This window comes from Sander lucioperca, chromosome 24 (assembly GCF_008315115.2).
Source record: "Sander lucioperca isolate FBNREF2018 chromosome 24, SLUC_FBN_1.2, whole genome shotgun sequence".
NCBI classification, from domain to species: domain Eukaryota; kingdom Metazoa; phylum Chordata; class Actinopteri; order Perciformes; family Percidae; genus Sander; species Sander lucioperca.
In genome coordinates, this window is record NC_050196.1 from 9,510,809 (window position 1) to 9,538,365 (window position 27,557).

Sequence of the window (27,557 nt, forward strand, 5' to 3'; positions counted from 1 at the left end):
ATGTGCGTGTCATTAGCAGACATTAAATGACAGAGGAAGTCCATCCATCACTCATGGCATGAAGATGACTGTATGGGACATAACCGCCATTGGAGGTGGAATCGCTTCCTGGCGCCCCGTGCTTTGAGTGTATGTGTGTGCATGGGGTACGTCAGATTGAATGCTAATTGGTCATGTCCTGCTTCCTGTGGCCACATGAATACCTTTAATTGGCCGGTGAGTGATGGGCAGTCGGCTGCCGAAATGCCGCTGAGCTGTCTGGCCGATACGAATGTGTCTGCACTTCAAAGCGTCCCTCCCTCGGGGTCAATTCAAATGTCATAACTCGATAGGAATTGATGGATCGCGAAACTGATCAACACAAATGGAAGTCTCAGCTCACCATCTCGTTTGACAATTACCTTATGGGCAATAATTCACTATACAAATGTGGGTATCATGTTCCTCAGTTGGATGAGTCACAGACGTTACCGGTAGAAATAAAAATGTTCATTTCCAAATGAGATCTCTGCCATTTGAAAAATGTGACAGCTACTGGCAAAACTCTAGAGCACATTAGCGAGTGGTTAGCTTTCTGAAGATTGCTCCTTACATAACGGAGGATTTAAATCAGTATTGTAGCATTAGGCAAACTGATACATAATAGATAAGGTGGCTGATTAAAGAAGTTAGACAAGAGAGTGTATAATTAAAGAGTATAGTTCCCAAAACTTCCTGGGAAGAAGGAGGTAAACAAGTTGTTTGAAGCCCATGAATAAAGCAATTAATTCTTCAACTGCTCCAGTGGAGCCACGTCACGGTCAAACTGCAGAAGAGTGAGTCGGCATCCCTGCCTTAGCCCTCCTCTCCCTTGCCTGCAGTAAATAAGAGACAGCTCTGTGCCAAACGGTGTGGCTGAAGAAGAGGAAAGGGAGGCAGGTGTAGCCAGGGCATGAAAGACAAGAAACATAAAAGCCTTTCGTGTGAGAAGGCGTGAGTGATGTAGAGAGCGACAAAAGACGGGGGAGAGGTGGAAAGAAGGTGAGAAGGCCTGTTGTGACTGTCCCTTTATCAGCTGATATATATGCATGAGGATTTCCTCATCATCTCCACTGTCAATTCCCCAACCCTCTGATATTTGACTGACAGCTCACATCAACACCAATAAACCCGCACATCATTTCAGGAAAGCTGCCCATCGCGCTGGATGGAGGGTAGAAACAGAGGGAAAAAAGTTAATTTGTTTTTTTTTCCCGGCGGCTGCCGACGGTGATAGCGCCCGTGTCTGTTTGCCTCCATGGCAAAGTTGTAAATTAGAATTATGCCTCAATAGAGGGTATAGGAAGCTGCTTCTGCTTTGCGAAAAAGCTCATTTTCAACGACTGGAAAAAATACTTGGCAGCTTTTTTATATTAAGGGCGGCGGGAGTCTCGCGGAGAGAAAATTGTGCACAAATCAGAATTATAAAAAGGAAAACAGAAATAGCTGTTATTGTAAGACTGCTTTCTCTCTAGGAAGGGTGATTCACTGCTTGCTGTGAGTTTCGGGGGTTAAGAGGTTTGGTGGGAAAACTGCATTAGGAATTGTAATGGCAGATAAGCTTGAGAGCCATAATGGCTTCAAAAAACAAGGACTGATCTTGAATAAGAAAAAATTTACAAACACAAAGAACATATGATTCACACGGTGTATTTAATGTATATTCACACAGATACCCAGCTCTCGGTTCCGCTATTTGCAGGTTAAAGCCAACAGCAGATAAGAGAGGTGACATTAACCCTCGGTGGGATTTGCATGATTGCTTCTCCATTTCAATCATTCCAACCTCTGGCCAACATACACAACATGTACGAGTGTGTGACTATAGTCTGCAAGGCTTTTCCTTCCCTAGGAACATGTATTTAAGGCAGCCCTGATTAGTGTGCCTCGGCAGTGTGCACCGTACATGTCAAGTGTTGCAATGAAAGTGATTTGTGGCTTTCACATATGTTATTTATGGAAATATAAAGAGATGAATAGAGAAGTGAGAGTGAGCGATAATGCTTTTCCACAGGAGATTTGTCCTGTGTGCAAAATGTATGGCCTTATGCATATTTTACAAAAGAGAATACTAACACTAATAAATACTCCCTTGAAGCGTCCACTCCATATTCCATTTCAGCGCAGCTAACGGCCCTTAAATGCCAGATGAGATGGTGGATCAAAGACATCCACTAGCAGCGCATTAACCAACGGTGGGATTAGGTAATGCACCTCCAATTTAGCCCTATCACAGCTTAGAGTCACCGCTAAGACACCCACACAAACATGTCAGAGGGATTTTGGTATGCCTACCAACACTTTTGACAACCAGGGCCCATTCCAATAGTTGTCTACCTCTATCCTTCCTTCCTTTCCTTTGCTGTTCTTATGTGTTTAAAGTCACAATCTGTGAATCTGTTAAGATCTGTTTCTGTACTCCATATTGCCAACAAAACAGTGATTAGTGCTACAGCCAGCTAAAGCTTTTACATTTGCAGTTATAAACACCCACTAGCGCTCTTTTTCTGGGATGTTCTCTGAAGCACAGGAAATGATACTTTGGTTTGTTTAGAATAAACAGGACAATAACTGGGTAATTATAACAAAGCAGACAAAGAAAAGAAAGAGCACCGACGACAGATACTTCACAAAGACAAAGCCTTGTGCTTGTTTAATTGGCAGGAGGTCTCTGGGACCTCACAGAGCTCATATTAGCACATTTAATCAGAGATAATCACAAACTTGTGTGAATTCAAGTGGGACTTGAGAGCTCATTTTGTCTAATGTAGCCTGGTTAAATCAATAGTTCAGTCAAGGAAACAGAGAGATGAATTGGGAAAGAAACACTCAAGCATAGAGCCAAGAGATGACAAGAAAGATGGCACAGGGAAGTTACGAAGGACAGAAAGAAAAAGGGAAGGTCGGGAAGGAAGGAAGTAAAGTCATGATACAAAAAGAGGAAGGGAGCAAGGGCTTAAGGAAAGGGAATGAGGAGTGCACAATGACAGCAGTAATCCATCAGAAATCATCATGCAGTTTGACAACAAGCCTTTGGTTCTGTAGAGTACAGCCCACCACTGCACATCCTGCTGCTCTGCGATAGGATAAGAGCGGAACGGACGGCGCTAATTGGCTTGCATCCCTGTCGGATTTCTTCAGCGCCGCAAACAGAGAAGTGTGGGGGAGAAGAGGATATATCATGTTGTATGTGGATTTGTAAACAACGGATCAAAACGCCAGGCTTTCATGTCCCTTAAATTGGCGGAGGGGCGCTGTCACAGCGGGACGTGTGCTGATAGCGACAGCTAAACATTGATCCTGACTGACTGACTGAGTGAGTGACGGGATGTGGAGACAGACGGGATGTGTCAGTGCCCAGCAGGGCTGGTGGGGCAGTTGAGCAATGACACAGCCAGTGATTGGTTGACACCCACTCAAGATGCAAATGGAGTCACATGCAGAACGTACAAATACACACAGCTTCGCCATTCAGCAGAATGTCACTTGGGAGCGACGCTCGCTTGATGACACAAGATGATGTTAGTCACAAGCTTTATCCTTCAAACCCTGACCTCCTGATTTAGTCATGTTGGATCAAACCATAATATGTCTAATCCTCACACAAAAACAAGTAGGAGCTCAAGCATAAGCCGTGCACACTAGAATTGATGCCACGAACAACTTCCCAAAGATGAAAAACTTGTGCAAATATGTGGTATAGACTAGAGCACATGGAACCCTAGCCTTTACTTTCTGAAAAAATATTGTTGGCAAAGGTTTTTATTAAAATAAGAAAGTGGAATGTAAATATCCTTGTTTGATGAAGACATCTGAAACCCCTGACCAGGTTATCCTCTTTGTTCTATTGGAGTGTGCAGATGTGAGAGAAAACAGCAGTGCAGGCTGAGTTCCACTGTCTTTCTGCGGCCTGTCAGTGGCGCAGCCCCCGAGGCTACGTTATAGGCAAAGACTTCACTGCTGTCTGCTGAATACAGACGAGAGAGGCAGTCAACCTCTACAGAGGAAGGTCTGAAGGGCACTGCCATTTGTCTTGGCTTATTTAGCAATCAGGGAGACAGGATGCGAACGGGGAGATGAAAACAAGCAGAAGCCACATCTGAGGGCATCTAACTCTACGTATATGGTAAAATATAAGTCTTTGCTAAGCATCTTTTGAATCACTATGAGCACTAACATTGAATGTTTTTATCCCACCATCGATACATGTGGCACGACACAATGTGGCAAATGCAAACAAAATCACATATAAAATAATCCAGTTTATTTTTTCATTTATTTTCAATGCAATGAACTGTGTTTAACTAGTATGCATTACAGCACAACAAACTCTTCACATGCATACAACAAAAACTTCGTTAAAGGTTTTAATTACAGCTACTTAATTACAGTCTTTTTGAAAAAAAAAAACTTGTCTCAAGTCGCAGCATGAAGAATGTGTGTTATGTAAAACAATAACATAATACAATAGGGCTGGGCAATATATCGATTATATATCGATATCGTGACACAAGATTAGATATCGTCTTAGATTTTGGATATCATTATATCGTAATATGGCAGAAGTGTTGTCTTTTCCTGATTTTAAAGGCTGCAGTACAGTAAAGTGATGTCATTCTCTGAATTTACCAGACTGTTCTAGCTGTTTCATTATTTGCCTTCACCCACGTAGTCATGATATCCACATTACTGATGAGTATTTGTCAAAAATCTCATTGTGTAAATATTTTGTGAAAGCACCAAAAGTCAACCCTACAGTATCGATATCGAGGTGTTTGGTCCAAAAATATCATATTTGGTTTTCTCCATATCGCCCAGCTCTGTAATACAATCATATCATCATGATACAATTCCACTAAAATTCAACAGATGATAATATTAAATATACTCTGAATCACATCTGACCATCACAGATGATTGCACCCCGATAAGGCCAATTAGAGTCCTTTGTAATGACAGCTGGATAAGTGTAGCTAGTTCAATATTAATTGGACCAAAGAGTATGGGTGTCGGAACCTTTCAACCTTTTATATCTCCCTCCTACATCAGCCTTCCCTAATTGTTGACATTTAATTGAAGCACTTCCATGATGCCAGCAGGTGTGAGACTCACACCAGTTCTGCAGAGATAGGACACACTGTATGTAGAGTTAGGAAGTGATCATATAATAACATGGATTTAGCAGAAAAACAAATGCTGCCACGACAAATGTGATCTCCAGAGGTCACCTTACACCCAGCTGTTGGCAACATACTGCCGCCAAAAACAACTTGTTCTTCAAATACTAGCGCAGCTAAACTAAATATTTATGGCTGCTGATGAAAGGACAGGGCCGACTTCCAACATTTGTTGTGCTAGCTGCTGTTGTGCACACTTCCATTGCGGAGGTAAATTGAGGTCATATGTTTATAATTTGGCCTTTTCCTAATGCTGCCATTGGAGTACAATAACATTTGAGAGCTGCGATTAGATTGAACCGTGCAATACTCCAGCTAATTAAGTCATATTTCAAGTTCAATAACGATCAAGTCGGCCAGATAAAGGCCAGGGAGAGAAAGGCTAGTATGATGGTGGTGGTGCAACAATCGGGAAGCTTTTCATACAAGACTGTTCTATTGTTGAGTTAGAAAAGCACTCAGCCTGAACAGTGGGCTGGATTTGAGTGTTTCTGGCTATTGTTGCCAATTCAAAAGGATGAGAACGAGAAAAACGAGAATGGTGTGTGTGTGTGTGTGTGTGTGTGTGTGTTTGTATGTCTGTGTAACTACATGCATTGGTGTGCCAGCATTCACATAACATGCATAAAAGCAAGCATGGGATAAAGACTAGGGCTGTGATTTCCAAGTTGACTTAAAGTGCGGGGGCTTCTTCATTTTATTTAGTAAGGTTGTTCAAGCTTTTGGTTATAAAAACAGGTTTGAAATAATAGTCAACCTTATATCCGGTGCATTTTCACTAATACACGTCACCTAGAATGATGAGAAATGCTGTATTATTCATACTCTACAGTCCAGAGCAGTTGCAGAGCCGCTGCCACACACTAGGCTCCTACAATGCCTAAAGTCTCACCTTTTACCTGTAAGACTCACGCTTTACTGGCATCTAACATGATCGTCCGTGATGTGAAAACATCAGACTTCCACACAGTCAAAAGGAAATCAAAATTCGTGCATCCCAATCATAAATCTCTCACTATGGAGCCCACTTTCCCTATTTCCCTCACAGTTAGCATTACAGTGAGGTAATTTACACTTAAACTGTGTTGCTACCAGTGTTGGTCAAGTTACTTGGAAATAGTAATTAGTTACTGATTACTTCTCCAAGAAAGTAATCCAGTTACTTTACGGATTACTTATTTTCAAAAGTAATTAGTTACTTTACTAGTTAAGTTACTTTTCAAAACTATGATGCACGACCTGAATAAAACAGTGGAAATTGGCAGCATGTCCTCGACAATATAGCCAGCGACGAGCTTCTTCAGTTCAGCGACACTAAGTCCTGTCGCTTTTAAGTCTATTTTCACCTGTTTAGCAGGAGAGGGGCCCTCGGAGGTTTGCCCAGTGGAATTGGATGTAGCCGCAGCGGTCATGTCAGTTGGGGGTTCAGGTTTTTTTTTCAGTGAGTTTCACATTCCTGTGCCGGCTTGCTAGGTGCTTGCTCAGATTTGAAGTGGAATTTTTCGCTGTAGATAAAAGTTTTCTTCCCACACAGAGTGTACAGCGGACGCTGATGTTTTTGTCACCTTTAACCGAGTCAAACTCAAAGTAATGTCGGTACGTCCAAGCATTAAACGCTGCATGCATGGTCCTGCTCTCTCCCGTGCTCCATGTTGTCTCTTCTTCAACACTACACATTTCGGTGTTTACCACTGACGTCGCGGCGCACGGTCTCACGAAACAAAATCACGGTTAAGTAACGCAGTAACGCAGCCTGCTTACGGGGAAGTAACAGTAATCTAATTACTGTTTTTGCAATTGTAATCCCTTACTTTACTCGTTACTTGAAAAAAGTAATCGGATTACAGTAACGCGTTACTTCTAACGCGTTACTGCGCATCAGTGGTTGCTACATGTATGTGTAAAATGACCCAGCAATAAAAAAAGGTCTGATGCTCCGAATGACAACATGAGGTTTGAATTGACGGCTCCGTGACTGCCACATCAATCTTTAGAGGGCAGCCTTAATAAAGACAACTGTTTAACTAATTGCCTTTGATTCCTTCCTTCATTGTACGAGCTACTAACTCTTTCATAAGTAAGAGTAGGCATGACCAAAAGAGGGAGATGGAAAGAGAGTATAAACAGAAAGAACACAGAAACAGAAATCCCAGCTCCAACATATGAAATGAGACACAAGGAAAAAAAAAAGGAAATGGTCCTGTATGCTTGTGGAGTATAGATGCAGAGATTACCTTCCAAACATATAAACACAATCTGTCACACAGCTAGCAGTGTCAGCTGCTACACATTCTGCTGCAGAGAAACAGCAGAAGCTTGATGTGTGTAATAGAGGGAACTATTCACAACAAAGAGAAAGTAAAGTACATTTCATTGGGTAAATACAGCGCAAGCTGGACAGGATTTTAGTTGGGTTTACACTCAACTGCAACCTTTCTGACATGTGTTCCTGTATGGAACTCTGGCTCTCTGAGTGTGTGTCCTTCATCTTGCCCTACTCTCCACCGCCAGCCTAACCATGTGAACATCTCTTCCATTACCGCCCTTGACACTGTGGCCGATTGGATTCTTATCTGCCATCTGTAGGCCAACGCTCAGCCTGCGCTATCTCTCGCCACAGCCTAATTGAATCTCAAGTGTTGGAAGTGCAGTGATACACTGACCACACCGTGTCACTGCCAATAGATAAGGATTGCTGTTGGAGGATTGGACCGCCACAATCACGATGGGGACACGTTGATAAAGGGGGTGACAAGCGGCTTGGGTTGGTACAGTGTCGGCGGGACTTTACTTGGATTGAGAGATAATGGATACCCTCCATTACAGCGAAGGTTGTGTTCATATCCAATAATCCAACTTCCCATAATCCTGCTGGGCTCTGTGGGTAATTTGTTGAAATTTAACCAGGGGGAAACTAGGGCAGGGTGCTGCTGTTTTCCATCGATTCCTACATAAAAACCTAAATTGTACGGTTTACAGTACAGGGGCGATGCATCAGATATTTTGTTATAATTTAATTTATAATTAAATTTTCTTATAATTTATACTGTTTATTGATCCCCAGTGGTGGGGGGGGGGGGGTACCTTGCCTTGCTCAAGAGCACCTGGCAGTGCCCAGGAGGTGAACTGGCATATCTCCAGCTACCAATCCACACTCTGTACTTTGGTACAGTTGATTGTGGACTCCCTACGGACTGAGCTACTGCCACCCCTACCTTCACAACCTGAACAATCTGTGCCACACCAGCACAGCAAAGTAAAATAGCCAATAGCACCAAGTCTCAGCTGAAAATCTGTTCAGTTTGAAAACAAAAGTAATCACTGCGTTGTTGATCCTCCAGGAAGACCTTGGGGTTTTGGAGTAGTGACGAAGCACAAGCCTCGTTACCTGCTCTGTTTCAGCTCACATGTTTCTAGTTTGGCAGCCGGCCTTTTAAAATTTAGAGAATCAAGGTACCGTCATGGCAGTCTGTGGAACTGCTTTTCCCCACATATGTTGTTTAAAGTAAAAAACTACGTGACTCATGACTTACATGGAGGTTAAAGTATTAAAGGATATCCAGATTTCCTACCTCAAGATGCTAAATCCTTTCTTTTTGGTCTTCTTCTCCGGATCATCCACAGAATCTTCTGTTTTCTTCTTCCCTTTGCTCTTTTTCTCTTTCTTCTTCCCTTTAGTTTTCTTCTTCTTCGTCTTGCCGTCCTCTGCGTCCAGGTCCTGGCGAGAGGAGCCGCTGACGGGCGTTTCAGGGCCCGAGCTCTCCTCTGACATGTCTGAGGAGGGCGAAGGGCAGAGGTTGCAATGGACGCACACAGCTGGAAGACATGCTCATAAATGCAGCTGCATGTATCACATGAATCATTTCAATCAGTATGCATGTACGTTTCACTGTGCTGTTGAGGCATCTGTTCAGTAAAGCTAGTTAGTCCTTTATGAGGTAGTCTTTCTCCCAGTGAAGGGGGCTGGCCAGAGGCAAGTCTCTGCACCTGGATGACAACTAGGAGCAGTTATACCAGTTGAATTTTCCCCTACACCTACATGAAAGCCAACCTAAGTGGGTCCAACAGTCGTTACAGTGATTGTCATTTGTGGTTTTATGTATAAAGTATCAGAACACAGATTTGGGTGACCTGCTAAAGACAGAAAATATAACTTTTATAACTGTCATTCTGCGCCAAACGCTGTGGAAGTCAGACTTCTCCTCTAATACAACTGCAGACGGGTTATTTTTCACACTCTTTTCCAAAGATCATTAGTCAACATTCTGTCGCACATTTCAGCTAACACAGAGGATCATTTCCTCAGTAATCACACACACGGACGCACACACACACGCACACACACACATACACACACACACACACACACACACACACACACACACACACACACATGTCTGTGAGTTCACCAGGTAGAGCTTAAAAAATATGCTGCTGTAAGATATAAAGTTGTTCTTCCTAAATTGCTGAGTGGATAAAATCACGTAGCATTTCATTAAGGTACTTAGGCTAAGCACTGTCCCTTGGCAGGCCTCTGGCTCTTCTTGAGTGCCAGTGTGTTGTAAAAGCTAAGGGATGTGCATTGGCAGTGTAGGGTCTAATTTAAAATGGATACAATGTCTAGGAAAGAATCCCATATTACAGCAATAGTGACAGTCCGACATTAGAAAAGGAACATTCTTTGAGGTGTTGGTGCTTTCTTTTTGGCGTATAATTTTACATCTCTGTAAAGTCTGAGCCCACTCTTTCTGATTCCAAAATGCGAATGAGAAGCCTTACCGTCTTCAGAAGGTCCATCATAGGACTTGTCGATGGCGAGGCGGAAACTCTGGTTGGCCCCCCGCCCCCGGACCATGTGCGGCCGCGGGCGGTGGAAGGGCACCTGGGCTTGGCTGTGACTCTGCTTGGCCTCCGACACGGCCGTCTGGAGACTCTCAAGGGAGCTGGACTTCCACAGGCCCAGGGTCGGGCCCAGCGCTCCATCAGCTGACGGTTCTGAGAAACGAAAGAGACATGAGAGGGTGGGAGGGCCTGTGAGCGATGAGGTGGACGGATGTTAAACAGGATGAGAGGGAGAAAGGGAGGGCAGGAGAAGCCCGGTTGATGGAGGAGGAGGGAAGTGTGCTCCAAAAATGAGATATGCTGCCACTGATAAAAATGAGACAGAATGATTTCAAACATCAAAGTGAATCTGGGTATTGAGATCATAAGCTTTTAGCTAAATTCCCTCCACTGCTTACAAAACATTATCATCTCCTACATTAATATTTCCTTAATTAAAAGGGCCTCTGCATTAAACTTTCTTAAGTATTAATGTTCCCTGAGATTGAACAGAGGCTGAGATCAGTTCATTGCAGGAGGGGAAGAAGAAGCTGGGACATTCCGGATGAGTTACGGGACGGTGCACTGGAATGAGTCCATACTTGGTCTATTTGTGCCAGATTAGGACTCATCCAGTGTAAAGTTGTGCACTGCGTCTACTGAACCAGTTCAAGGCTGTCCAAAGTTTATGGCAGCATTTAGCCAACATGCCTCATCTTTCACACACGTTTTAGTCATCTCTTGAAAACTATTTTTTTTTTTGCTCTTCTTCCTCCCCCTTTTTTGTGCTTTGTGTTTTGCGTGCTCTTTAATTGTATTGGCGGCTGGATTTAACGTAATTCCTTTATCTTATCTAAACATATGAGGAAAATAGCATTGAGTACTGCAAATACAAGCTCTAAAACTTTAAAAGGAACCCTGTAAGAACAAAATACACATACACAAACATATTTTAAAGCGTGAGGTCATGCCATGTTTACTAAAGCAGGATTAAAGATTAAAGAAAACTATTTAAGTCTTAAATCTTATTGAGTCTGGACTGGACCAGAATTACAGACTCTTTACGATGGTTACTTGGAATAAATTAATACATATCTAAACACATAACAATTATACATACATTGAAATTATATTCTAATCTATAGTTATAAAGAATATACAAAAGATATTGATATCTTGGCCTGAAAATGTAAAGCTTAGATGTAGATGGAGTCGGCCTTTCAAACTTTGTATGACTGTTTAATTTAATTCAATTTTATTTGTAGTGTCAAATCACAACAGAAGTTATCTCAGGACCCTTTACAGATAAAGTAGGTCTAGACCGCAGTCTATAATTAACAGAGACCGAACAATTCTCCCCCAAGAGCAAGCGACAGTGGCAGGGAAAGACTCCTTTTTAACAGGCAGAAACCTCGGGCAGACCCTGGCTCTTCAGGGCAGCTCGCCTGACCAATCAGCTGATAACCTGAGCAATCAGCGTCACTTCACACACTTTCTCCCTAATGGATATAGCTTTTTGGATTGAAGCTCAAAGAGGTGAGAACCAGAACTATAACGCTATGAAGATGACATGTAGAAAGAGAGGGAGAGGTAGAGGGAAGCAGAGGAGAGAGGGTGAGAAACAGGCTTGACAGAAATGAGGAGAAAGTCAGAGTCCTATAGGAGCAAGATAAAGGAGGGGGAAAGAAACAATCAATGAGGTGGAGTGGTACAGGGACAGGTGAGGAGCAGCACTATGGGATCTGACAGGCTTGTGCACAAGCAAGAGAGAGAGGGAGGATAAATGAACTGCCATCATACTGTACTCAGGTATGGCCTCCAACTCGAGAGAGGAAAAAAGGGAAGTCGGAGGAGCGGGAAAGTGATGAAGGCCACAGCTGATTCAGCAGGGGATCGGAGAGCAGGAGGGAGGAGGCACCAGGAGAAAGGGAAGATTTGAGGAAATGCAGAGCTGTTGGAAAAAATGGAGAAAATGAGACAAAGGAGAAGAGAGAGTGAATGTCAAGCCAAAGTTGGACACGCTGTGTGAGAAATTAAAGGAGAGGTGACCAAGAGTGGTGGAGAAAAAAAACAGAAAAGAAACTGCACAATAACCCATCCCAGTTGTGTATCACAATGTAGCAGTGACAAGCAGTCTTCAAAGAAGTTACAGACAGGTTGCAAGCAGCGTTTTTTTTTTTTTTTTTTTTTCCTGTCTGAAAACTTTCCTGTAGGGATGACTTTCTCGCATCATTGGCACTCGCTGCTTAAGACGTTATTTCAGAGGCTTCAAAGCTCCGAAGAAGAGCGGGGGAAAGGGGAAGTGAAACTGAAGCGGCAAAAGAGTGGAAGGAGGGGGGTGAAAAGTAAGCGGGCATTGCTGCCTTTTAAGTCCTAAATTGACTTTCTGAGAGGAAGTGGGATTTATGGGGAATAAGGGGTTATAAATAGAGAGGGGGGAGCGCTCAGGAATAAAACGCTCAATTTGAGAGGCAGGATTTGTGTCACAAATGTAATTACGGCTGTCCAGCTCGCAGCCTGATAGAATTAAGCTCCTTGCCAGCGCACTGCTGCACTATATAGAGAAACTGTGTGTGTCTGAACGTGTGGGCGTGTGTGTGTGTGCACACTACAAAATGTGGAAATTTTGGTCCAAAAAAACAACAAAAAATGTAAACGTCACGATACCGCCGGCATGAGATAGTGGCGTGTGTCCTTGACCACTTCAGATGAAATAGGAGAAGAAATATGAGCACAAATATGTGTGTTTGTGTGTGGGGCAGCGAGTTCTCTCATTCCATGCATGTCAGGCGGTTGAGGCTGGAGGTAAATGAATAATGAGGGTTTAATAGGATGGATGAGCGAGGGAGAGGTGGCTATCATCGCCAGCTCGATCCAATGGAGGGTGAAATCAGCGTTTATCACATATCGCTGCCCGCTGTGCCAGCAGATGCTCTCACGGATCCGTTCGCATCATGCCTGCCTGATTGCTACTGATTCAAGCTGGTGCGCATATTTGACAAACAGCCTAACAGCCAAACAGGCCAGGATGGTGGAAATGCCCTTCACAGCTGTAACACTCCTCCAACCAAGATCAAGCAATAATGTCACCTCTTCACTTTCTGTTTGGTCTTTTCTTTTTTTATCTCACTCTATTAGCGAGTAGCGAAGTGGGAGGGCTTATTTTGCTTGTCAAGGTTGCAGAAGTAACATTTTCTGCAAAGAAAAGGTAATGGCAGTGGGAGCACTTCAAAAGCTTAGATGGACATTAACCTCCCAGTTGAATTGTCAGTACAAAATATGATTAACTGTTACAAAAATATCTCTTTTCAGTTCTTTGATTAAAAAATGTTTTAGAAAGTACACGCAGTATAAACTTCAGGAGAGTAGTCAAGAACACCCAAGGTGCATTACAGTAAGAAACATCAAATTAAGGAGCTTAAAAGTCTGAAGTGAATGAGTGAAGCTAAAGAGTACTCTTTGTAGAAATTGGATAATACACAAAGCATTCAAAACACTTCACTGTTGGATTATGGGTAAATATTTGATGTATTAAGCTGCTGTTGTGTGGTGTTTTGGACCCGATTTTTGATTGCTTTCTAAATTTCCTACAGCTCTGACAAACGCCTCTGACCGGCTTCTTTTGACCAGCAATTGCAGCCAATGCCTCATCATTTTACAAACTCTGTGGTGCCTGGGCAGTTATTTTCTCTAGTAAAAATAAGAGAAAATAGAAAGTAGTTCCCAAGCAATGTGTTTCCATGTGCCGTTTTTCTTATTCAAGTCCCAGAAGATTGTTTGAGTTAAACAGTCGAGAACTGGGAAGTCACTGGCCATGAAAATCAGCTTTTCCCTCCATTTTATTTGAAGCTTTTTCTACATAGAAACAAAGCTGACATAATTAAAACTGATGACCACCACATAAAGCGTTGTGTCATTAATGTATCAATGAGACTCCAGTGTTATCGTAGTAAGAAAACTTTCAAAAGGTAAAAAAAAAAAATATTAAACAATACTACTCAACATTTGATGGACAAATGACTTCTGGGATATGTGGTGTAGGAACAACCTTAATGCCCAAACAATGTTGAAAAAAATGAAAATGATGAAAACACAGAACCTGCCAATTACCACATTAAAATGGAGCTTGCATTTCACTCTAAACACACAAACACTCTCAAGTATCCACAAACACCCATTCAGAAGCCCACACCTGCTTGCATATAGTAGATGTACAGTATGCACAACAATTGCCAACATCCACCTACACACATGCCTAACCTGCACCCATCTCAATGTGTATATTGTGACTTTGGTAAAGGCTGTCTAGTCTGTATTGAACAGGGAAGTCTTCGCCTAAAACGTAGCCTTGGGGTCCTGCTGTGCTGACAGGCCCTGCAAAGACTTACACCGCTCCATGTTGCTGCTTTGTACTTTAAAAGTGAGAGTGACACACCTGCAACCTGTCAGGGTGAGGCACACCGATACAACTGATTCTCTACTTTTATGTCACGCGGGTCAAAACATTATCAATACTGATATTTTGTGTGAATAATTTAAAGATAATAATTGCAGTCTGACTCTAAATGTCTGTCGGTTCTGAATAAGTCTGCCAGTAACTCTCGAATGATTTCACCCAATGAACACAAGAGTAAATCAACTGCAGAAATGTCCAAATTACAGGCTTTGCCATACCAACTCTGTGTGCAGTACAAATTGAATACACCACTCAGACTTACGCACACATACCCACACTGCTAAGCCCGGCCACCGTGTCTTACCTATTACACTATCCAATCAACCGGGTGGCTAACACCAAACTATTAAACAAGATATTGTCTTATTTATATTAAACTTAATATGGTTGTACCAGTCAAAACATACACATACACACACTTACACATATCCCAATACAAACCCTGGCACGCTGCTGAACCCTCCCACAGTGTCTCAGCAGGCCTTTAACACTTACCTATCAACTGGACTACAATGTGCTTCGCAGCAAGCAGCTTTGCAGCACACTGGCTGAAAGGTTGCCACGGTTACAAGAAAGTGCCCCCTTCATCAAAACCACTGGGGGTGGCAGTGGTGGTACGGAGCAAGTGTGTGTGTGTGTGTGTGTGTGTGTGTGTGTGTGAGTGTGCGTGCGTGCGTGTGTGTGTGTGCGTGTGAGTGTGCGTGCGTGCGTGTGAAGGATGACGGTGAGTTGCCAAGGAGACACTATGGCCAACAGTGAAAAGGGGCTTGTTGCTTCCAGCCATAGTTCTTTAAAACGGGTACAGGTAGCACAGACACACACACATGTGAATCACTACAGTGCTCACAGATATGCTTATAGAAACACACATGTAGGTCACAGATCCACACACACACTTTTCCATCTAGCATCCAATCTCAGGACTGGCCAATAAAACCCGGAGCCATTTTTCTGGAGACCTGTAAAACAGGCTCTGACCTGCAATCCTCTATAAAGAAAACACATTGGAAGCACGCATGCACACACACACACACACACACACACACACACACACACACACACACACACACACACACCTGTAAAAGAAAGCCTGCTCTCAGTGTCACCCTTATACAATAAAGGTTATTGAATTTAATCCAATAGAAGCATTAAACACACTGTTAAAAGGAATAGAAGGGTCCCCTTCCTGTGTTACACTGTTGCAATAAAAGTTATTTAATGCAAGTGAAGCCATAACAACGTGAATTACAATAGATATTAACAAATCTCATCTCAATAAATGTCTATGAATGTATTTACGTTCTTTAAACTACACAAAGTAATGGAAAGAACACACAATAGGTCTGTCATGACACTAATAGCATTGCTTCATCTTAGATTAAATGTACTGAATACAGGCTTTTAAAGCTTTATTGGAGCAAACCTATGATGACATGTGAGACGTCTAAAGAGTCAAAAGCGTGGCATGACGCATGTACTGTAGGCATGGACAAAACATCTCATGAAAAAGCCAAAATCAAAAATGTGTTGCAGCGTAACGTTCTCAGAACTTTCACACTTTCCTACTCTGGCTGTGGTGCTCTGCCCCAATCCCACTGGTTCCTACTGAAGATGTAAATCTTTCAGAATTGGTAAAAAATTCATTTTTTTTTTTTTTAAAGGCTCAGTAATCACCTAAAACAGCTGGGCACTTTAGGTTTTAGCAAACACATCATCAAACAGGGGTGATAAGCGCATTTATTAGGGACTATTTTCATCTGAGGATTAATACACATTTGACTGCCTTAGAGTAGCCTGGGAAAACCCTGACGAACTTCCAGCAAATTTGAGATTTGCTCTGCAAGTCCGTCTGGCCAAGAGCCCATTCAAGCCCATTTCCAATCTTTCCAAATCGAGGCACCAATCACAGCCGTTGAGGCAGGCTTTACATGATGACGATAGCACAGTGACGGCGAGCAGCTTTTTGTTTACATTCAATATGACGGCCACCGAAGCACAGCAACCCGTTGATGCCGCTGTCGCTGCTACGTCACCCGAATCGTTGGTCTGACTATCCAATTATGCCCAGAGCGGCGTCCGTTGGTGACGCCGCTTTGGAAGTGGGCTGCGAATGAAGCTTGTCCAGACCCACTTTCAGTTACAACTGAGAAGGGTCTGGTGTCAACCAGGCTAGCCTTAGTGGGTATCTACAGCATATTCTTCATTCTGACTTCCTAACATACGACAAACTTGACTTCAAACCAAATCACTTCAGACAACTGTAAAGCCAGCAAAAGCAAATCCAATTCATGTTATGGCCGATCAAAACTCCACTCCAATTAAAGACCTGTCCAATCATTAAGCATCCCTCCGTCACTATCTGAATGCACTCAGCTGTATCAGAGGCAGAGGATGAAGCTGGATGGAGGCGCTGCTCTGGCAGTAATTGGGTTTAGCTGTTTAGATGTATGAGAGAATGGGGACATATGGGCCATGTGTATTCAGCCTCCGACTAGATGAATGGCTTTAATAACTGGAGGGGACTTAAAAGGCCATTTCATAATTACTGCTTACCTCTACTGGATTACAGCAGCACAGGGGGTTGGCAGAGTATGGATGGAGGTTTGGAGCAAATAGCGTGGAGCAGGACATGTGCCATTTGTAAACGTGTGGTGGATAAAAGTGCTTGTGCATTGAGGGAGAACTGTAGAGCGCACGCACGCACACACACACACACACACACACACACACACACACACACACACACACCTGCATAATGCTATACTTGTGAAGGTATTCACTGAATACCACACCACTCAAACATTCTGCATGCTAGTCTCATCGCCGGGGGCTTGAGGTCTTTATGGGGAGAACATTTTAGACCAGGTCCCAAACTTTCGGAATACCTACCTGAACCAGATATGCATCATTTTGGACCCAATATGACAGGGATACAAGAAAAATCAGACCCAGCCCTAATAAGCCCAAGGATAATTAGACAGGATCCAAAAAGCGGTGGACCCGAACAAACCCAAATACAGAGAGAACTCTGGCAGCAGCATGATTCCTTCACCAGTTAATGAGCAGCCACAGTCAGAAAGAGGAGCAACTCATTTCACTTTTCCTACACTTCACACCTGGTTGCCTCGAGGTCTAATATGTTGACCATGTAAAAATTGCAGAATTGGCAGAATTATAGGCACACACGCACACACACACGCACACACACACACACACACACACACACACACACACACACACACACACACACAGTTAAATCCATTCAAATTGCTGCAACATGACGACTTTTGGTATAAATCAACAACGACACGTCGGATGCAAAGAACGGAGGGAGGGAGGGAGGGAAAGAGAGAGAGGGAGCGAGCTTAGGAGCGAATGTCAGCGAGAGGCAGAGTTACACAAACATAGGGTGTGAAAACAAAGCAGAGGCTTCAGCGCTGGCAGGACGCCGGCTGGTTTTAAAGTCTTAAAGTGCGGAGAAAAAACAACAGGGACTAATGGGGTAATGCTAATGCTGTAGGGTTAGCCGTAAACTCCGAAGCACGGAATATCCAGTCAACAACGGATATCTTCAAATGAGCATCAGAAAACACACACACACACACACACACACACGTAGAGAAACATACAAAAGACTGAGAAAAACCACAGACGCAACTAGAAATTGGAGTAACATCACAAGCAAATGCAAGTACATGTGCAGTATTGCAGTAGAATCCTCTGCTCAGCCCCAAATGCTGTGTGTGTGTGTGTGTGTGTGTGTGTGTGTGTGTGTGTGTGTGTGTGTGTGTGTGTGTGTGTGTGTGTGTGCTGGATGAGCTCCCAGGTGTGTTGTAAGAGGGCAGCCTGCTGCCAGGGAAGATGTTAGACTCTAAGGGAGAAAAATGGGGGGTGGGGGGTGAATTAAGGGATATCTGTTCATTACTCTTTTGGCTGTGTGCCGGATGCAGGGCTCTTCTGACTTGGTAGAGGAAACTCTGAGACTAGAGCATGTTCACCATAATCACATAAGGCTGGAACAGATACAGCTGCAGAGAATGGAGAGAGAGAGAGAGAGAGAGAGAGAGAGGACTAAAGATAACAGAGAGTGAGTGAATAAAAAAGGATCAGCCTGTTGAGAAAAAGAGAATTGAAACGATCATAAAGAGGGAATCGGATGTAGCAGAGAAGGAGGGAGAGAAAATAAGAAAGAGATGAAGGTTTGGGATTTGAGAGGATACTAAAAATGGGGATGAGCCTGGCGACAAAGAGCAGGAGACAGAGAATAATCAAGAGAGAAGCGACTGGGAAGAAGCAGGGAAGAACAAGAGCGGTAGCAAAGATGAAAGTGAAAAAAGAAGGGGAAAGAAACTAAAAGCTCTATTGAAGATGGAGACTCCTAAGACAGGAGAATCAAGAGAGAAGAAAGAGAGAGAGGGAGAGTGGGACAGCATGAGTAAGTGGCAGTAAGAAAGATGGAGCGAGAGTAGAGAGAGATAGAGAGAGTTAGAGGAGTGAAAGCGCTCCTCGCAGCGGCTCGAGCCAGAGAGAAAAAGGGTTTTAGCCAGATTAAAGAAGCCAGGCAGGCCTCTTAAGATCATCCGCCTAATGAAATATGTCAAAGCCCATAAAGAAACACTGAGGCCATTTAGGAAGGAGGGTGGGGGTGTAGCGCAGGAAGCCAGGCAAATACACTGCGTCAGCAAAAATGAAAAACACGCAAAAGCCCTGTCAATACACATTAGCTAAGACGTCAAGGGGAGAGGAGATGGAAGAAAAAAAAAAAAGAAAGGAATGCTGCAGCAGGGAAATGGATCGCTTTATATATCATAAGGGTCATGGGTGCTGATCAGAAATGCCAGAAAATCATAGCAGCAGCAGAGGGGAGGAGTAGGAGGAGGATAGCATGGAGGAGGCAAAGCCACTTGTGTGAATGCTGAGTGTGGGGGATTTGAGGTCACCAGCAGTGCTCGGGCCATTTGTATTCCACAGGCAACAGGCTTATATTATAGTTGGCTTGTTGCAGGTGGATATAAAAGATCGGTGTGTGTGTGTGTGTGTGTGTGTGTGTGAGAGAGAGAGAGAGAGAGCGAGAGACTCAAAGAGGTGTCTGGTGAAGAATTTCTTAAATGGGCCCTGTGGGAAAGTGTCCAGTATCAACAATCTGCAGATTAAATCACCTGCTTTATCATGTACAACTGTGTGTGTGTGTGTGTGTGTGTGTGTGTGTGTGTGTGTGTGTGTGTGTGTGTGTGTGTGTTTATCAGAGACACAGAGGGAGCCAGGCCTGTTTTCGACTAAAATCCTGGTCATGATTCCTTTCTTATATAAGCCTTGTTGCCATATTAAAATACAGTGGGTGTTCTGAATGAGATGAACATACACTGCTGAACTCCACAATTAAAATCATGACTCCTGCAGCCCAACTAGAGATGGTCAGCTGAGCGTGCACGCTCTATCTGTCAGCAACACTCTGATTTACAGTACCAGTCAAAAGTTTGGACACGCTTTCACAACCACACAGAGACGCAATGCTGGAGCAGTTACAGTATATGTGACTCAGTAGAAGTTCATTGCTGCCCTATCTGCTCCCACATACAGCCCTGCAACTGCTGTGTACAAGATATGAATCTAGGAACACTTTAAAGCCCCTTTCAGTCATGGCATACCTAAAAGTGAAAGTTAAAGTGACGGCTTTTCCTCACTTCGACATCACATGCGTACATTTTCCTTCCTCCGCGCGATATTTAGCACCTGCTGCACTAGAGGGATGTCAAGGAAGAAGAGTGTTATCTCAGGCTGCATCACTGATGGATGTTCAAACTTATTTTGCAGTCGAAGCCTTAATTACGTATCAGCGTGAGGGATGCTCGGTCGCCCCCTTCTCACAGTGAATCCCCTAATAAATTAATTTCATCAATTTCATCCTTTAATATCATTAGATGGCAAATTCTGCTGCCTGTTTTTATAATGGCTGACAAGCACGGCATAACAATATGTTAAACTGGGATCCTTGCTTTTTACTTTTGTTTAAAAGTGACTCGGGACATGAGACTGACATGTTAAATTGCCATCAGATTTGCATAACGAGGTACATGTCTGAGAGGGGCTTTAGTCAGGGGTAATCCCAAACGAACCGTTGTTCCTGGATTCAGAAAGCGCTTCAATTCTAGAGAGTGGATTATATATACAGTTTGAACCACTGCTGTGTAATGTCAGTCAGTAAAAGCAAATAGTAAAACTGACTTTATATTTTACCTTTTAACCAGACTTTTCTCAAATAAAATGAGGCAGAACTGAGTGCAGAAGACTAACTGAAGCAGAAGCCATTGTAATGCTATATGGCTGCTGTCAGCTGGGTGAGGACTGAGCGCTGTGGGCCTGCTGACCTGGATGGCTATAAAGCAGCGAGAGCTCAGACACTAAGTGCTTCACAACTCAACTTTGTCAGCCAGGGTAGTGGAGAGAGGGGGAGGCAAAGGAGAATGAGGAATAAAGAAATGTTTTAGAATAGATTATATAAAAAATAAAATAAAAAAAAAAACAGAAAAAATGAGAATCTGCACACAGAAGGTCAATTTATTTTTGTGTGTGGATGGACCTAATTGTTGCACTGTGCGAGAAAAAGAGAAATGTGGCTGATTGGTGGATTAAAAGCAGGAGGAAAGCGTTTTGCACGTGTTTAGATTTTTTCAAAGACTTACCATTCCTCTGCCCGGCCAGTGATCCCATGTTGCTCTCATCAGCCACTATAACACACACAAAAAAATCACACAGTTAATAGCTCATATTATTGCGTGCCAAACATACTGAAATACAGAGCAGCTTTGTGCTGCTTTGTAAATGGTCATAATGGTATCTACTGGTGCTGGCACATGCTGTAAATGACTCCCTGCAGAAGTATCAGACAGAGGAGGACGAGGGAGGGACAAACTGAGACAGACCGCAAGAGGAAATGAAAAAAGAGGCAGAAATGTAAGAAAACCAGAAGAAAGAGTGATATTGTGCCTGTGAGAGAAAATGAGAACAGATAGAGGTGAGACAATAAATAAAAAAAATAATAAAGGGAGGAAAAGGAAAACAACAAGAAACCCCTACCCAACAACACCTAATCTAACTACACAGGATTGCGGTTGGCCAGCAGCAGCAGCCACAGGCAGTGCACCATGGGATACAATAATAGGTTTTCATTATGCTGCTGTTTCTCTTAAATAATCCTTTTCAATTTTTTATGAGGTCAATTTTCCCGGCAGACAGATGAGGGAGAGAAAATGAGAGGAAGGGACAATATTGAAAGGACGAGAGAAGTCCGAAGAAGGGATAAACTGTGAGGAGAGGGAGCACGGAGATCAAAAGAGCTTGCATCATAAAATCCTGCAGAAAAACGTTTGTAGCAACCAAAACAAAGAAAGAGAAATACTTTTCCTGTGCACACGTGCCAGATAAAATATATGAAAAAAAAGGAATACTTTTAAAGTTTAGAAAAAAAGCTATTCCAGGCGATATGACCCCTGACAGATAATGAAAAGCTTCCTTTTCTGCGGAGGAAGGATAGAAGTCTGCATGGCCAGCAGCCACATTTGTCTACTCGTGCCACCGTGGAAGGCTAAAAATTTAGAAACCCTCTTTTGACCTCCAGTCAGCTGCATTATAGTGTTACATATGTCTGGATAGTATTAGTAGCTAATGTAAGTGTATTTATACAAACCTGCAGAGGCATGATATATATTGTTGACAATTTATGCATTTATATGGAAGTGAGGTAAGGGAAAGTGCAGGATAGAGGGAGACAGTAAAAGAAAAAAATTGACAAAGAAAAAAGAGGAGGACGTGAAAGAGAGAAAATGTGGGATTGAGTCTAAGACACAGAGAGACGGGGAGCATCAAAGACACAGAGTCATAGAAGGGACAGACAGAAGCTGCAAGAAAGTTGAGGAAAAGAGGAAAGACAAACTGTAAAAGAGACAGGGTGAGGAAAAAAAAAAGGGAGTTTCAGAGACAGCGATGGATCCAGAGAGGTTGAGAGACGTGTGGAGACAGACGGAGCGAGCAACTGAGAGAGAGGCAGAGAGTTAATGAGACAGAGGGAGTCAGTGTAGCTGTTGGATCGGTTTCCATGGGTTTCTCTTCACATCCAGATTTGACCTCTTGGCCTCTGAAAGTATGAATGTGCTTTGGAAGCTGTTGGACTATTAGGCCTAGTCTCCATTTACTCTTTTATGGCTCCATACTGTCTGTCTATTGCACACAATGTACTTCTGTCACGGTCTTTTTTTTCTTCATTATTTTGATTGTTCATGCACTGCTTGATATTTCAGACACTGCTTCTAGTCATAATCCTTGGGATTTTTATGAAATCAAACCCATTTTTGATAATTGTAATGATAATAATATTTATGGTCGGTAGTTTTTCTACAAAGGCCATTCAATGGGATTCACAGAAAATGATGCATGCATGTAATCCAGCGCAATTTAATCTCATTGTTACAGTATCAGCCCCACTGTTTACTCCGTTCACTCACACAGTGTCAGACCTGTATTAAGTCACTGCTATTGCAAACTGAACATTTCTTACTACCACAGCTTTACTTTAAAAGCAATCGCTCAACCAATCAACTGTTTTTGTGAAGAAGCGGCGAGGAAGATCTTGTAGATCGAAAGGTTGCCTTGAAAAGAGAAAAAAAAGTATTTATTTGGAACCTAACAGTGTGCAGACCTCCTTTGTGTCCCGCAGTGAAGTATTTTTGCCTGGAATGTGCTTACGCCACTTGGTCCCTCTTCTGTAGATTTATTGTGAAGAAGCCACAGAAAGAGAAGAAAAGCCACAATCATTCAGAACTGGCGAAACTCGACAGAATGATGGATTTGAAGACCTTGTTACTACCTCGGTTGTTTGCTACCAACTGAGCAAGAGGGTCATTGCATGAATGACTTGAAGTTCCAGAGGAGGGCTGCTCCTGCATTATATCCAATGACTACATTTTGGGCTGGGTATTGTTCAAAAATATTTAATAGCGACACCGATACCAATACCGTGACTTCGAGAGCGGTTCTTAAATGATACTTTTTTTCGATACCAATTTTATAAAACAAAAACAAATTACAACATTACACACGTGTAACGTTAGACAGCCAATCACAAACATTGTTAGATCTTGGTAGAAGCATGCTGCATGCTTACTGACGGTGATGAGATTTACTCCTTAGGTATTGAAATTAGGTATTGAATGACGAGGTATTTTTCGATACTCTATACTTTAAAGGCAATTCGGTCAGTGCCTAAAAAGTACTGAATTCGGTACCCAGCCCTAACTGCATTTACATGCACATAATCTTCCGGTTTTTGCCCTTATTCCGAAGAAGGCAATATTCCGACTAAACTGCTTACATGGCTAGGGAAAGTGAATATTCCACTAATATACCCGTTTACACGTAACCGTGGAAAATAGGACTTTTGTCAAAGTTTTGCACCGGTGGTGGACTTGTTCGATTGTGCCAACACAGCCTCCCTCTTTAATTCCTTCAACCACCTTCTTGAAAAGGTTGCGGTTGGGATGTTTGCACATATCCAAAAACCTGACCTGTTGATACCCAAGTCTTTCATTTAAAAGTAGGTGTGTTTCTCCTTCCGACCAGAGATGTGGGCTTTTCTTGTGGGCATGCATCTCCACCTCATCCTTGCAAACGGTTGGCTAGTTGGTTTGTGTGTACAACAACCATAGCAACGCACAGAGCTGACCGTAAGCCATAAACAGGCAAGGGGCCATAAACAGGCCGAAAACTGCGGTAAAACCCCCAATTGAGACGCATATTTCCAATGCGCTGTGCATGTAAACGTACTCACTGACTCCACTTTTGTACCTCAGTCTCAGTCTGTCTTGAATAGTGAAAGTACTAATGCTTTTAATTCAACCCGAGTCATTGCACACCAAATAACTTAGCTTGGAAGTGTAGTCCATACACATCCTAGTAAAAGGTCTGATGTTTGAATGCATTTTGAGCATCTCAAAGCCAATCCAAACCAGACCATAGACTGATAAATGCATCGGTTTCCATTATTGTTCGTTCTGTCATACTTGCTTGATTACGTTATCTGTTACAGTGTTTTATTTTACCTTCTAAAAATTATGTTATACAATGCAAATGAGAGCGAAAACTCTTCTTTCTGGTGCTTCCAGGCACTTGTGGTACAGCTGTAGTGTCAGTGACTCAACTATTCACTGCATCAGCAGGCGGTGTGTGAGTGGATTTCTGTGTGTGTGTGTGTGTGTGTGTGTGTGTGTGTGTGTGTGTGTGTGTGTGTGTGTGTGTGTGTGTGTGTGTGCGTGTGTGTGTGTGTGTGTGTAAGTGGAAGCTCTGAGTCAACAGACTATTTGCTAAGGCATCCAGGGTCAATAAAAGAAGCTCACCTCCTTCTGTCAAGTGGTGTTTAATAAAAGCTAACCTGCTCTGTGGTGCGGCTAAAGCTCAGATACATGTGACCGTAAAGACTGACATGTGGGAAACTCTCCAGAGGCGGACAGGGTCAGCATCTGAGGTCGTATGTGTTCAGAGCTCCTGCCATCTTTACACATGTACTGTACACACACACACACACACACATACACTCACATATATACACACACAGAGCTCTGCTAACTACTTTGTTTCAGCCCTGAGCACTTTGGAGAGGGAAGGGATGAATAGAACCAGAGAGATAACAAAAAAACTGATTGAAATGGAGGATGGCCAGAGATGGAGATAGAAGCTAGAGAGGGGAGACAGATAGAGGTGGGTATTGGAGTGGGTCCTCAGTGGGATTGAGCAGAGAGAGAGTGTGTTTGAGTGTGCGTGGCTGCGTGTGCAGACCGCCCTTGTCCATAATGAAAGCCAATCAGCTTGGGTGGCAGAGGCGTGCGCCGCAGGAAGAAAGCCAATCCACTGAACCTAATGAACCACGATTGGATATCAGAGTGAGGCAGAGAAGAAAGCGAGATGGATAGAAGAGAGCAAGAGCAGTGAACTCGTCAGCTTTAGGTTGAGAAAGAAAGTGCTGAAAGGGAAAATAGAGATAAACAAAGATGGAGGAAATGCTGAGAAATGGCAATAAAAAGACCACTGGCCACATCCCAATAGTCAGGGGTGACAAAGAAAATTGAAGGAAAGTACGAAAAAGGGAAAAATAAGAGATAAAGAAAGTAGACTGGAAGGACAGACAGAAAAAGAGGAAAGGAGAGACGGGGTCAGCTTGGGGTTAATATGAGGAAATAAGCCCCTTCGTTCTCACCTTCCACGCACAGCAAGCCATGAGATTGGAAACCTCACGCCTTTCATTCTCTCTCACACACACACACACACACACACACACGCAAAAGCCCCTGGGTTTATGAGTTCAGGGGGTCAATTCCCCTCAGGCCAGGGATAATAGGAGAGGGCTACATATCACAACAAAGAAATGTAGTGATAAGAGGCATGTGATAGCTGTTGTGGTTGTGTGAGTGTGTGTGTGTGTGTGTGTGTGTGTGTGTGTGTGTGTGTGTGTGTGTAGTCTGGCTCCGTAATTAAACTCTTATGTTGGTTGGCTGGTTTGTGAGGGTTGAGACAACAATATGGTTTGTACGTTTTTTTGCCCCAGAAAATGCATTCAATCTGGTGAGAACTAAAGCAGCAGCTTATTTCATTGATGAGAGGGTTTGAGTGTGTGAGCACTCACCCATGTCCATGCTCTTGGATGCTCTGTTGCGAGGTCTGTTGTCGTCGTTGGCTGCATAGAAAGCTGCCGGGACCGCTCCTGGGCCGCTTCTGGACCGCATCTGAACCTCACTGCAAAACAACAGTCACATTTACTGTCAATCAATCAATTCATCAATAGTCACTCTTGAACCGGCGCAGCCCCGGTGCTAAGGTCTTGTAGGGACTTGTTGGTTCATAATCAACCAAACAAGAATGAGTAAATGAAATTTAAAATCCACACACAACAGACAACAAACCGATCATTCAATTTCCTCCACTCCAGATGGCATGATTCAGTGAAACAATAGCATGTACTGTCTCTATTAAACTTTCAGGGAAATGAGTATATTGATGCCAGATTCAGATTCTGACCACATGAGATACTGCACACACGCAGATTTCCAAACATACTCATTCAGAAGACAGTTGTTGTTACTTTTATGGTGTGTGCTGCTGCTGTCAGTGCGGCAGTAGCCTGTACAGCAGCAGGATACTAGCAGAAGTATCATAGCTCTTTCTACGCCTTCAAACTCCTACAGAATTGACTCTATTATGATATAATTACTTATGCATAATGCAAATAGGCTATTGCAATTAGACTGTATAATCTAAATAATGCATATGAGCCTCGTAATATTTAGTGTAATGGCTCTTCTTTATCTCATAAACAGCGCCCTATATTAAGAGTGGAATTAGAATATAATAACTCTACCCTTTGTGTAGTTTAATAAGAGTGCTGATGGTGCAGTGTACTGGAGATTGTGTGTGTGTGTGTGCGTGCGTGCGTGCATATGTGTATGTGTATGTGCTATGTGTGGGGTACCTGTGGCGTGGTAAGGATCTATTGATTTCTTCCACAGTGCCAGGGGAGGGTGGCGGGGGGAAGCCTTCCTCAAACTCCTCATCGTCGTTGCCGTAGTGACTGTAGCTGCCATTGGCGGCCGCAGCGGGATACGGAGCTGAGGAGAAACATAACAAGCCAACAGGTTAAAAAAAAAAAGACTACACTGATTTTGTTTTCCAAAGAATACTTGGAATACAGAAAAGGTGTTCAATTCTTTTGTTGATTTTAACAGATTTTCAGTAGCTTTTTGGGTGATTTTCTTTAAGCTTTTAACTGAACTGGATTCACTCTAATGTCAGTGCTGAAGGCAATACGGGCTAAATACATTCTGAAAGCGTGTTTCTGAGTATTGTTTAGTGTCTATGTTAAAAATACAGACTGTAAGCTTGGCTTCAACGGAGCAGGATGTGGAGCAACAATTTTTCTGACTTAATGCATTGGCATTTTTTGCAACATGACCAATTATCTAAATTCAATGTATATTACATATTTTAAATTTCATAGAACAATACCTTTGCAATGAGAATAAAATACCAAAAACTGTCAACAA

The 27,557-nt window shown here is 43.0% G+C and overlaps 1 protein-coding gene across 3 annotated transcripts in view; it reads right to left on the reverse strand.

Moving 5' to 3' along the window:
- pard3ba (par-3 family cell polarity regulator beta a) overlaps positions 1–27,557 on the reverse strand; it is a 143,360-nt gene that overhangs the window by 46,921 nt on the left and 68,882 nt on the right. For all 3 annotated transcript variants that reach the window (XM_035998616.1, XM_031291945.2, XM_035998617.1), the window contains 5 exons: positions 26,987–27,122; positions 26,144–26,253; positions 21,156–21,200; positions 9,975–10,190; positions 8,768–8,969 (listed from right to left, as the gene is read on the reverse strand). In XM_035998616.1, the coding sequence (XP_035854509.1) occupies positions 8,768–8,969; positions 9,975–10,190; positions 21,156–21,200; positions 26,144–26,253; positions 26,987–27,122 (709 nt within the window). The remainder of the gene's footprint in view (positions 1–8,767; positions 8,970–9,974; positions 10,191–21,155; positions 21,201–26,143; positions 26,254–26,986; positions 27,123–27,557) is intronic.